Below are 13437 nucleotides of genomic sequence, written 5' to 3' on the forward strand. Positions count from 1 at the left end.
GCAAGCTTTCCATTGAAGCTGTGATCACCTGTACCCACTACTCATACGCACACTGTAGTCACAATGAATAAAAATCAGCCTCCTCCTCAAATTTGGGCGCCCCCTCTTGTTGATGAATGTGGCAAATTGCTATGGAGCCGCCATGTGTCCCTTATGCCTCTTTTGAGTTAATTTCCTAGTACCCACCAACTTAGAAGTGTTGCGTGGGGCCTAAATGACTTTAAACTGAGCCTAGACATACTTTTATTGCTCGGATTTCAATGCCGATTGGCCCGACCAACTCGTGGCGACCTGGCCTTTACTATTGCGGGTGAAACTCTCGGCCGTCAGCAAGCCGTTTCACACCGGCCATACAATGTCCGACCATTTGTGACTTCAAAAAGACGTGACAACACTTGTCGTGAGCACTTGGAGGTCCGTTGCGGCAGAGCCTCCTCTTTCTTAGCAATGACAATTTGCCCAGAGTGGGATGCCCATACTGCTTTTATAGGCCCACGAGGTTGGCAAGAATAGCATGGGGCTGGTGCTTTTTTTCCCAACTATAGAAGGTGGGGGAAGGGTGGCAAAAATTAGAGAGGGAACTCACGTCACCTTCCAGAGAGGGAGAGAGAGAGAGATTGCTGTTGTCTTGCTGTTTTAAGCTAGGTTGGGGGCGTCCTCTGCACAATCTGAAAATGGAACATTGACAAGATGTTTGCCCATCGCATGTGCTTCTCAGACAACTTCGTCTGTGTGAGAAAATATCGCAAGGTTTGATGATCCGTTTGGACAACAAAATCAGTCCCTAGCAGATAGTGTTTCCAACTAGTATGAATTACTGCCAACAATTCTTTCTCATAGACTTGTAAGTTTCTTTCAGTCTTCAAAAGAATTCTGCTCTCATATGCGACTACTCAGCCATTCCGCATTAGAACTGCACCAAGATTATGGCCACACGCATCACACTGAACCACAAAAGGTTTCGAAAGATCTGGCAAAATGATTACCGGATCTGAAGTCAGCTTCTCTTTCAAGTGTTTGAACGCTAAAATTTCCTTGGCTGTCCACTTGAAAGTAACTCCTTTTCCTTGCAGTGCATGGAGTGGAGAAGCAATCTCAGCAAAATTTCGGATGAACCTCCTGTAGTAGGAACATAAGCCTAGAAAGCTTCGAATGTCATGCACGGACTTCAAGTCTGGCCATGACCTAATTGCTTCCACTTTGGCGGGATCCATGCGTACCCCATCCTTAGAAACAATGTGCCCAAGGAAGTGAATCTCTTGCAAAAAGAATTCACTCTTCTTCGCATTAATGAGTAGCCTGTTCTTACGTAACTCATCGAAAACTGCGATCAAGTGATCCCTATGCTCCTCTTCAGACTTTGAGTAGACAATCATGTCATCAAAGAAGGTACCCACGAAGTTTCTATGTGGTCTAAAAATTCTGTCCATCATTTTATTAAACGTGGCAGGAGCATTTGTGAGACCAAATGGCATGACAAGAAACTCATAGAGACCAAATGTTGTCCTGAACGCAGTCTTATGGACTTCTTCCTTATGCGTATCTGATGGTACCCACTCTTTAGGTCTATCCTTGTAAACAATGACGCTCCCTCAAGTCGATCAAGAATGTCATCTATCCTCGGTATGGGGAACCTGTTCTTGATGGTATTCTTATTCAAGGCGCGATAGTCAATGCACATGCGCCATTAACAATCTTTCTTCTGCACTAAGAGTACATGCGAACAAATAGGGGATGAACTGGGCTGAATCAGCCCCTTCTCTAAAAGCCCGTTGACCTGACTCATAATCTCTTTTTGCTGGGCTGCACTAACCCTGTATGGTGGTGTATTCGGTGGACTAGAACCTGGCACAAGATCTATGGTATGATCCTCCGGTCTCTCAGGAGGTAACTCCTGGCAACAAGTCCGACTTCAGGTACTTCTTTTGCAAAGATCAAGTAACGCAGAAAGATGATTCTTTTTTACAGATGAAATAGCAGAAGCAGAAACAACTGGAACAGACTCACCTTTAAGCATTACATCAAGGATATGAGTCTTTCCTCTATGTACCAGGGTAATCTTTTTGTTGTAAGTATCCACCATAGCATGTAACCTGTAACACCATGGGATACCTAGTAAGACATCACAACCCTCAAGTGGCATAATATGAAATTCTTCCGCATCCACATAGCTCTCAATGTGCAGATGAAGCTTCCCCAAAATGGGAGTAACAGGCTCTGAATGACTTGGGCATGCCAAACCTGCTTCCCCTGTCACACTTATCTCCTTTGCACGAATGCCCAACTTTGATGCCAATTCTGATGATATGAAATTTGCACGGGCTCCTGGATCAAAGAAAACCAGCACTGTCTGGTCTCTAACTTTGCCCCAAGCTCTGCACAGCTCCGTGGCATCAGTGTTTGGCTGGTCTCCAACCAAACCTGGAACAAGTTCTGCACTTGGCTTTGGCTTCTTCCCTTTATGGTCTGACTTGTCATCCTTATCCTGTGACTTCTTCTGTGGGCATTCATTTGCAAAATGTCCTTCCTGTTCACAAATGTAGCATTCCTTGGCCTCCCTAAGAGCTTCCCTTTCTTCAAAAGTTTTGCCAGAAAAATGCCTTTTTTTGTCCTTGTCCTCGTACCGAAGAAGATTTAGACTGCTTCTTGGACGTATCAGTTTCTTCATTGGAGGGCTTCTTTGTGGGAGGCTCAGAAGGCTTTGCTGTAACATTGCCCTTTGCTGAAAACTGTTTTCCCTCGGATCCTTTCTTTTGGTTATTAAATCCATCAGAATCTTCCTTCGACAGATTGCTAGCCACTCTTGCATTCTCAATCAACTGGAACATATTTATGACAGTAGTCTTTGTGCAGTAGTGTTTGATTTTCTTGGGCAATCCGCAACAGTACTTCTCAATCTGTTCTGACAATGACACAAACTTGTAAGAGGTGACTGGCAACAGTGCGACCCAAAACTGTTTATTGTACTCTTCCAGATTCGCACACTGTTTAGCATTCAACTCGTGCCATTCTGTCATCACATCCACTTCAAAAGTGTTAGTCAGCCATGCAAGCGCAAAAAGCTGTTTGAATTGGACCCAGCTTGACCGGGGGCTTGACCCTGGTTCAACAATGCGGTCCACCATTGAAGCGTATTCCCTTTCAAGAAAGTGGCAGCCTTGCGTATCTTCGAAGACCCTGTGAAGTTTCCTCCAGCATAAGGTGCATCGAACTATTGTATGAAGGTCAAAGCCTTCGATTGGTCCTCAGTTCCTCTGAAAGTTTCAAACTTCATTCCCGGCGCACCTTCCTTGTAATCCTTATGCTGACTCAAAGGAGCCACATTATCATAAACAGGTGCCTGTAACAATGGTGCTCCATGATTGTTCATTCTAGTACTCGCATCAATTGTTTTACGTGTCATATCGGCATTTTGGGCATATGGTTGCGAAAAACCAGCCATATCAAACTGTGTTCCAGGCACTCGAAAGTGGCCATAGGCACCTTGAAAACCTGGTTGGACACCCATGTTCGCGTACATAGGGTTACCCATGCCTGTTTGCATTGTCCCGAACACATTCCTTGACATATAATCTGTGGAGGGTCCAGCCATAGTTTGAACACTGAACCACCTCCAAAATAACCAGGATAAGTATTAGGTAATGGAAGGGTCTGACGCATCGCCTGTTCATTACTCCCTTGACCATTCACAAACGGTTCCTGTCTAGCTAAAGCAAGTTGCTTCGGATCATTGGACACCGCTAGTTGCTCAAGCACATGGGCTTTCCCTCGAGTATCATGAGTCCTCTGCGCATTGGAAATCTCCTTTTCCTGCAACGGTTCAATCATGCCCTGTGTAGGAGGCTGAAAACCTTGTGTCGGAGCCTGTAAGAACTCTTGCATCCTTGGATTGTTAGTCAACTGCTGAAACATGTCCATGCAGCAACGCAGTTAAGCTCTAAACAACCTGTCCTCTTTTTGAAGAGTTGAAGGAACTTTCCCTGTGCCATGTGAGGAAGATCCCTCTTCAGGTACTTGGTCTCTCTTCTCTGCCATAACGACAAGCTCTGTGTTGCTTTCACCCACAACAATCCACGTTGCACTTTTTGAAGAAAAAGTGACTATCCCATCGATGGAACCATATAACCGGCCTGTACAACGTATAGGGCGGTACTATTTCATTTGCTTGTTAACTTTATACAGAGCATTGAGAAGGAAAGAGAACACAGATGCATCCAGCGACTATAATGTCACTGTGCACACGAGACCGACACCCTATAGGCCCCAAAGACTGGCGCCCCTTTCAGTATTTCTTTATTCAATTTAAGGTAGACGATCCGACCACTTAGTACAAGCTTTTTACAAAGCTGTCCAAACCTAGCGAGGGCTGAAAACGCAGATTTTCGACCTGATTTCGGCAGCGTAGCGGCGCAAAAACCCCTGTAGGTCAAAAGTACCTGTTTAGGGCGGATCTCCTCGCTATCTGGAAGCTTTCTAGAAATTCAGCGGGCTGTAATTCTCTGTTTTTCACTGTCCGGTGCCCAAAAGCCTGTACACACATCCCAAGGCTCTCACGAGGCTCCCCAGGTGTTCCCTTGCAGTTTAGGTGCAAAACCCTAAACTTGCAGAAAAACACAGCAGACTGTAATTCCCTGTTTCGGATCGTTTTAAGCGGAGCGAACATGCCTACGCGTGTCCCAAGGGCTCCCACACACAATGGGACAATTCCCCTGTGAATTGGACGAGTTGTCACGCGAGAAAACTCTCCAAACTCCCAATCTTACGCGATGGAACTGTGCGTACTTGTGGGGGATTAGCAATTAGCTAATCCGGTTCTTGTTCAGAAGCTCTTGCCTTGGCAAACGCGCATAACCCCTAGAATTGTACATGTTCATCTGAGTAGCCCAACTAGTGGGGCATTACCATATGTGCCAAAGGGGAGAGAGAGATGCACGAGAGCAAATCATCGCGCTACATGAGACAGAAGAGAAGGCAAGCTTTCCATTAAAGCTGTAGACCTGCACCCGCTACTCACACACACACACACACACACACACTGTAGCTCCCTTATGAGTCAAATCAGCCTCCTCTCTCAAATTGGGCGCCCCCTCTTGCTGATGGAAGTCACCAGGAGCCGCCATGTGTCCAATTTGCCCCTTTTGAGTTAATTCTCTAGTTCCCACTGAGTTATAAAGTATAAGTGACTTTCCGAGTGGCCCAGACTTCATTTGGCGCACACATGCTTCCATACTCATCAGAATTCAGTGCTAACTGGCCCAACCCGTCCCAGACTGACCGACCTAAACTCTCGATGCGAGAAACCTGTTCGACCGCAGCCATTTCACATTGGCCATGCAATGTCCACTTGCACCTTTACAAGGGTTCCGGGTAAAACAAGTAAAAATAAAAATAAATAAATAAATGAAAGGCAACAGGAAAAATACACCTCCTGGTGACAGTGCACACGTTTGAATATCTTAATCTCATTAAATAGAAATTACTTAGAAAATAAGAAAGTAGTTAAGCTAGCAACATCAAAGAAGAAGAATGATGTGTGGTGCTCTGATACCAATGTAACAAGCAAGCCACGTGACACGGTGATAAGATAGACGATAATACCACGAATTGGACTGAACACATAAAATACTAAAACTTGAAAGAGAACTGAACATTGGAAACGAGACACAGTGGGGCAGAGTTCTCCACTTGGATGCACTAGCTCCTAAGGGAGGCGTCTATTGCGGCACTTCTTTATTATTAGATCTATCTGAGCTTACAATTGATCGAGAGAGCCAATCTTTGCAATTGTACTGATTGAGCTCTGCCTCAACTCTTGCTCTCTAGTTTGTATTTGGTAGCGGTCATGCCACAATGGACCAACGGAATATTCTCTATCCGATGCTCACGTCATCCATCTTGTGGCGCATCGGGAATACCCGTTATGGAGCAATTTCTTCACGATGCTTAATGCCCATTGTCACTCATCATATGACACATTAGAGACGTGCGTTCTTGATGGCCTTTATCAATTCTTGTAGATCTACATTTCCCAACGTGACAGGTCTAGTGCACACTTTTAAATATCCTAATTTCATTAAATAGAAATTACTCAAAAAATAAAAAAACAATTACTTTAGCAACATTCCTCTGGCTTCTAAATAGTTCTTCTCAATTGTAGTGCTTGTGCATATCCTTTCAATATCTTGGGATAAGGTGCTAATTCTTGCTTGGTGATCCATTGAGCATCCAAAGTAGAACAGTTCTCGAACTTTACCAAATACTTCCAAGCAATCTTTCCGGACTTTAGTGGTCGCTCTCGATGATGAATGATTTGCTCTGATTAGAGTATCTCTTCTGTTTCCTCAACCTCAAGGGGTTCCTCAGCAATAGGGTGACGGTCCCACATATGGCTGAAGGAAACTAACATGAAAAGCATTCCGGATCCTCCAATTAGGCGGTAGTTCTAATCGGAATGTAACATTGTTCACTTGGTCAATTATCTCAAACGGCCCATATTAACGGTTGGAAAGTTTTACCACCTTTCCCCTATGAGCTGCTTGTTTTGTAGTCTCACCTTCTCAAACTTGAGTAAGACCAATCAACCGACTGTCAAGTCCAAATTCCTTCTGTGCTTGTCCGCAACTTTCTTATGTTTTTCTGAGAGCGTATATAGCTCTCTCGACTCGCCCGTAGGCATTGTCGAGATCTCAGACAAACTCATCTACTGCAAATATGTTTTATTATTAGTTGAAAAGATTGGTAGTAAAGGCTTACCATAAAGAATCTCAAAAGGAGCTGTCCCTGTAGAGGAATGTACGGTATTGTTATACGCGTACTCGACAAGAGGCCAATACTTCTCCCAATTAGACTGTCTGTCTGACACATAGGATTTTAATATATCCAATACTGTGGAATTGACAATCTCACTGTGCCCATCCGTTTGGAAGTGGTGTGCACAAGAAAAATTCAACGTCGTACCAAGGTTATCTAACAAGGCATGCCAAAATTTTTCTATCATGCGAGGATCTCAATCACTCACAATAGGCTTGGGCATCCCATGATGCTTGAAAATTTGCGCTAGAAAAATCCTAGCTATATGATCTGCGTTGATTGTTTTCTTGATGGAATAAAGTGAGCTTTCTTGCTAAATCTGTCTACAATGGTCCAGATTGCATTGATTGCATCATTTCTAGTCGGAGTCTTAGGAAGATCCATAATAAAATCCATCGCAATACTTTGCCAAGGTTGATCACGCACAGGCAAAGGTTGGAGTAACCGAGACGTCTTATGTTGAACGTACTTAACTTTTTGGAAAACCAAGCATTCCCTGACACACTGGATGATGTTTGCATTTAGTCTTGGCCAAAATAAATAGCGTTCCAATGCTGAGGTCAAAGGTAGAATACTTCGGTGACCTGCATATGGCGAAGCATGTGCTTCATCGAAATTCCCTCAATGGTGTTGCCATGCATTTTGCTTGGTGGTGGTAGAGATAACCATCCCGAATTGAATAGAAATATTCATTCTCTCGTTTCCTTAGCTTTTTCCCCATAGTTACCAATGAACGTGTTCCCACGGGTTTGGAACACCGGAACGACGTTCCGGCCGGTCAAAGTTGCAGGGAATGTCCTGGAACGGCAAGGCGTTCTGGATGACAAGCTGGTACCGGAACGGGCCGGAACGATAGAAAATGGGTAGATTTCCCCAAGCTCCAATGGTCACAAAGGGGGACTCTTATTAGCAACGCTTATAAAATGCTCCCTCCTCGCCCCTTTCCTTCACAATTGCAACAAGCCTCCAGGCTCTCTCTCTCTCTCTCTCTCTCTCTCCCCCTTGCTCTCAAGCTCTACCCTCAAGCTCTCAAGTTCTCTCCCCCTTGGTCTCAAGGAGTTAAGCCTCTCTCTCAAGCCCTCTCTCTCAAGAGCTCTCTATCAAACCCTCAAGGATCAAGCTCTCTCTCTATATGACCGCGGCGTCGCACATCACAATCAAGTCATAATAAGAGGACTCTAGTACTACTTGTATTCAAACACATAACGCTAAAAATTTCATTATTTGGGTGTTTTTTATGCCTCCCGTTCCGCACCATTCCTGTTCCGGACCGCTTGCCGTTCCCTCGTTCCACAGGGAGGTCCGTCGCCGTTCCCGTTCTGTGTTCCGGGTAACTATGCTTTTTCCAAATGGAGGAGAAGTTAGGGTCGTCTGAATACATGTCGGGAAGTGATTCCAATTCTTGATGATATACAAAAGTGATTGCATTCACCCTCGGCAGTCTAGACAATGCGTCTGCAGCCACACTCTTACTTCTAGCCGTACGAAGGGTCTGGAAATGAAACATGGACAAAAGGTTTACTGTTAGGTGCAGTGGAATGATTGTTTGCGCTTTGCTCAAGATGAGTGCTCCGAACTGTGCTCAAGGTTCCTCTTGTTCTTATGGAAGGGAGAGCCTTCCGTTCTTAACGAGAGAATGCTATGATCACAAACAAAGTGAATGGACACTGTGTGTGCAAGTGTATGAGACTGAGAGATAGAGAGAGAAGAGAGATACGACACCAGAGACGACGTAAGACCCTCCTCCGAAGGCCCCACTCTCGTCGGCGAGAGTGGTCTAATTATGATTGCACAAACTGGTACAAACTGTATGCATGGGACTGATGCAAGTCTAGGCTATGTCGGCGATGATGACGAGACCGACCTAAGGGCTGAAATCTACAATCTTGTATCTGTTGTCCAAAAACGCTTTGGGCTGAAATCTGCTGCGGGTCTTGATTTTTGGGGCTGTTTCTGTGGTTCTTTGTCGCTGAAATTCTGCAGTTTAATGGCTGAAAACTGGGGTCTTGCTGGGACTGAATCTGCTAATTCTTCATGGGCTGAATCTGCTACCTTTAGGGGCTGAATCTTGCTGACTCTTCATGGCTGAACAATGCTAGCCAAGTAGAGGGCGATCTGGGTTGGAAACGCTAGGGCTGACCGTGCATAGGCGAGGGTCCTCCTGATGGAAAATGCTAGGTGCTGTGACTTGCTGGCGATAGCACTTGCTAGAGAAAACGCTAGGTCCTCCTGATGGAAAAACGTTAGGTTGAATCCTTCTTCTTGCTTGGAGGAAGTCCACCAAGGTCCTGTTGAGAAGATGCCTGCTGAGCTTGGCTCATGTTGCCTCTTCTGCCAAATAGTGCTAGCTTTGGTTTGCTTATATATTTTCTTACTCAATTTGCCCTACCTACTTTCCAACAAAAGTCACTTAAAAATAATAAGTGAAAAATGTCAAAAATAGGGAAAATAGGCTAAATGCACTGGAAAATTCCCCTAATTGATTCTAATGGATTTTGATGGGAATACTGATGATCATGCTGTGTGCAACCAGAGGATATGCATCTATACTGAGTGTTTGGGCATGCACGGTCTACGAATAGACTCACAAATGTACCAGATCACTTCTAAATCTAGACTGACTGGACTGATTGAACCCTGATCATGTTGTAGCTTGTCCACGGACACATAGGCTTGGATGTGTCACATGACATTTACCCATCTCATCTGCTTCTCAGAAAGTTTTGGTTGTGTAAGGAAATAGTGCAGACTGTGATGATCAGTTTTTGATCACAAAATCCGCTCCTAGAAGATAATGCTTCCAAGTAAAGTAGACAAGGTGTGAATCACAACCATAAGTTCCTTCTCGTAGATCGTGGTATGCAATTCTGCATCCTTGAGCTGTCTACTCTTATAAACCATTGTATGGGCTTCTTGGTAAGCATTGCAGTGATGCAATCACCTGAAGCATCGTAGTGAACCTCAAATGGCTTCCTTAAAGTCTGGCACTATCAGAATAGGACTATGGCTCAATAGGTACGTCGGTTTGTCAAAGTTAGTTTGTTGTCTCGTTCCCCATTTAAAAGGGATATTCTTCTTGGTTAGGTCATGGAGTGATCCTGCTACCTGAGTAAAGCCTCGGATGAATCTCCGATAATATGAACGCAATCCCAAAAAACTATGTACGTCATGTACAATAGTGGGAGTTGGCGAGTCTTGTACAACCTAGATCTTTGTTGGATCCATACTCACTTGATTGTGAGAGACTATATGGCTTAATTAGTGAATCTCAGTGAAAAAGAACCCACTTTTCTTTGCATTAATTTGCAACTTATACCTACGTAGTTTCTGAAACACTATATCCAAGTGCTTCTGATGTTTTTCTTCTGATCGAGAGAAGCTTAGTATGTCATCGAAGAATACTTCCGTAACGGCTCGGTATGGATTGAAGATACGATCCATCATTCGATTGAATGTGGCAGGAGCATTGGCATGGCCAAGAATCCATGAAGTACAAAAGTGGTGCAGAAAGCAGTCTTATGGACATCTTTAGGGGCTATGTGTATCTGATGATACCCACTCTTTTAAGTCTTTGCGGCTAAAGATGCTTGCACCCTGTAACTTATCGAGGAATCGGAAAGCGATTCTTGATTGTGATCTTGTTTAGGGATCTGTAATCTATGCACATTTGAAACGTTCCATCTTTTTTCTGCACCAATATAATTGGAGAGCAGTATGGCAAAGTACTTGGCCGTACCAGACCTTTCTCTAGAAGCTTGTTGACTTGCTTCAAAACTCTCTTGCTGAGCAAGACTTACCTTGTAGGGGGTTGGTTAGGAGGAGAGTTGTAACGGGAACATGCACCACGTGCCAACGGAAAAGAACAGACTAAACAACTTTAAGCTCTTCAAATAACAATTAACTGAAAGAGATGCACGACACACGAGACGAGGAGTGGCGGAGTTCCATCCCAAGAGAGCACTGGCCCCTGTCACCCATCCTATGACACATCAGGAATACTTGTTACCCGGTCTCTCCCATCGAACTTACGAAACAACTCCTTCACGATGCTTAATGCTACCCATCATATGACACATTAGATATGTCCGTTCCTAATGGCTTTTATCAGTCCTTGTAAATCTACAGTTCTGAACTTAATAGTTCTAGTGCACACATTTAAATATCCTTATTTCATTAAATAGAAAATAAGAAAGCAGTCAATTTAGCAACATCAAAGGAGAAGAATGGATGTGTGGTGCTCTGATACCAATGTAACAAGGATGTAAGATAAATGATAATACCACGAACTGAACTAAACACAGAAAATACTCAAACTTGAAAAAGAACCGAACATTGGAGATGAGACACAGTGGGGCAGAGTTCTCCACTTGGATGCACTAGCTCCTAAGGGAGGCGTCTCTTGCGGTACTCTTTTATTATAACTTTTTGAGCTTACAACTGCCGGGAGAGCCAATCTCTGCAATTGCATTGGTCGGGGCTCTGCCTCAGCTCTTGCTCATTTAGAGCTGAGAACGCTGCTAAGGGAGACACTAAAATTGCTGCTGTGATGGTTTTATTAGAACTTTTTGAGCTTACAACTGCCGGGAGAGCCAATCTCTGCAATTGCACTGGTTGGGCTCTGCCTCAGCTCTTGCTCATATAGAGCTGAGAACGCTGCTAAGGGAGACACTAAAATTGCTGCTGTGATGGTTTTATTAGAACTTTTTGAGCTTACAACTGCTGGGAGAGCCAATCTCTGCAATTGCACTGGTCAGGCTCTGCCTGAGCTCTTGCTCATTTAGAGCTGAGAATGCTGCTAAGGGAGACACTAAAATTGCTGCTGTGATGGTTGGCTGACTTGCCCTCCAATAGGGGTCGCGGGCTGAGGGCTGAAGCAAAATGCTCATCTATGTGCATGGTTGAGAGTCAACTCTTACTGCATGTTAAGGTCAATGCCGTACGTATCTGAATTTTGTAGCGCTTTGCACATGGGAAGCTGGTGTCAAGCATGCCAACACGGGATGACGAATAGTGTAGCAACTGTGTGAAGAGTGGGAAACGGCAGTTTCACAGCTGATGGGGACATGTAATGATCATGAATAAGAAACCTTCTGCAATATGTATATCCTAGGTGCCATACATACCTGAAGGTTTGGAAGCAGTAGTTTTTACAGCTGATGGGGACATGCGACAGGCGCTAAACAACCTTCAAGCAACGTTTAGTGGTTTCCAGTTTGTCAATCAGGAGAATGTTTTCAAGGTTAGGGTGTGAATTTTTTTTTCTGCTTGTTTTTCAGCTCAGAAATATTGCCTCACTCACTTGTTTGGTGTAAGGTTTGTGATCAACCTCACCCTCTTCATGTAATAAACATTATTCGTCACACCACCGGAGGCAATATTGATGAAGCCTACACTGGGCTCAAGCAACTTTATGATCTTGGCTATTCAGCATCAGACATCATAACAACATTGTTTCGAGTTGTGAAGAATTATGATATGCCTGAATACCTCAAGCTGGAATATTTAAAGGTAAGCAAATTGTTTTTTAGAGAAAAAATCTGTTTTCTCAAGCCTTTTGTGCCAATGGGGAGGCTCTTAAAGAGATGGTCACTGTTCGTGCTTTTGTGCAGGAGGTGGGCTTTGCACACATGAGAATTGCGGATGGTGTTGGAACTATCCTTCAACTCTCAGGGCTTCTAGCAAAGCTGTGCATAATCCGCGACGAGGCAAAAGCCGTGTAGTTGTTGAATGAAAATTTCTGGTGAAAGATCTGCTGGTAAGCTGGTGATTCTGTGTCATTATATACAAAACGCACCAGTACCATCATTGTTTAGCTAACTTTGTGCACGTTTCTGTGTACAATGTCTGGTGTGATGGATACAACCTCTTCTCTATGCTTGTCGAAGACTAAAAGTAGTCTGGTTATTTTGGTCTTGTTTTACTGTCTTTTGTCACAAGCTATGTGCTTATCGTGGTGTGCTGCTCAGAGATGAAATGAGGTTGCCACTTATAACAAAAAAAAGTTGTCACAAGCGATGTGCTTATCGTGGTGTGTTGCTCAGAGATGAAATGAGGTTGCCACTTGTAACAAAAAAAAAGTGGGCAACTTTGTTTTGGATTGGATAGGGATCGTCAGTTTTTCTCACTTGTAGCTATGCAAAAATTGCACTTAACGAATCAGTCTGTCAAGGCTGCTCTTGGAGCGCTCTTGTTTATTGGTGCACTTTAGATGCGAGGGAAAATTCTCCACTGTCTTGGTGGTGGAGAGGACTCCAGACATTGAAAGCTCCTCCTTTCTTTACCTCTTTTCTCCATGAAAAGCGTAGGAAAATCTATTAAATGCAAAGCAGCTGAGCTCTTGCTGCAGATGTGTCTACTCTGTTAAGCAAAGATGAGCCGACACACAGAGAGAGAGAGAGAGAGAGAGAGAGAGAGAGAGAGAGAGAGAGAGAGAGAGAGAGAGAAATGAAATGTTATATTAACGTCTTCAAAAGGCCAAAGTGACCTATGAGATTAGAAAGTTACAATGCGGTGGATCTGATACAAGGTCAGAGTAACAAGATGACATGACAGAGTGATAAAATGACAAAATAAAATACTATGGAATCCTAATTGCTAGGTGTGGACTAAGTAGCTAAACAGCTAGCT

At 44.0% G+C, this 13437-nt stretch overlaps 1 protein-coding gene across 2 annotated transcripts in view; it reads left to right on the forward strand.

Annotated features, from left to right (window-relative positions):
• The window catches only part of RFC2 (replication factor C 2), a 61172-nt gene extending 48449 nt beyond the window's left edge, over positions 1-12723 (forward strand). For both annotated transcript variants that reach the window (XM_086491860.1, XM_086491861.1), the window contains exons 5-7: positions 11921-12049; positions 12124-12318; positions 12420-12723. In XM_086491860.1, the coding sequence (XP_086347986.1) occupies positions 11921-12049; positions 12124-12318; positions 12420-12530 (435 nt within the window). In that variant the 3' untranslated portion in view covers positions 12531-12723. The remainder of the gene's footprint in view (positions 1-11920; positions 12050-12123; positions 12319-12419) is intronic.
• Positions 12724-13437: the final 714 nt, after the last annotated feature.

The sequence above is a fragment of the Adiantum capillus-veneris genome, chromosome 20 (assembly GCF_014529385.1).
Source record: "Adiantum capillus-veneris isolate H3 chromosome 20, ASM1452938v2, whole genome shotgun sequence".
NCBI classification, from domain to species: domain Eukaryota; kingdom Viridiplantae; phylum Streptophyta; class Polypodiopsida; order Polypodiales; family Pteridaceae; genus Adiantum; species Adiantum capillus-veneris.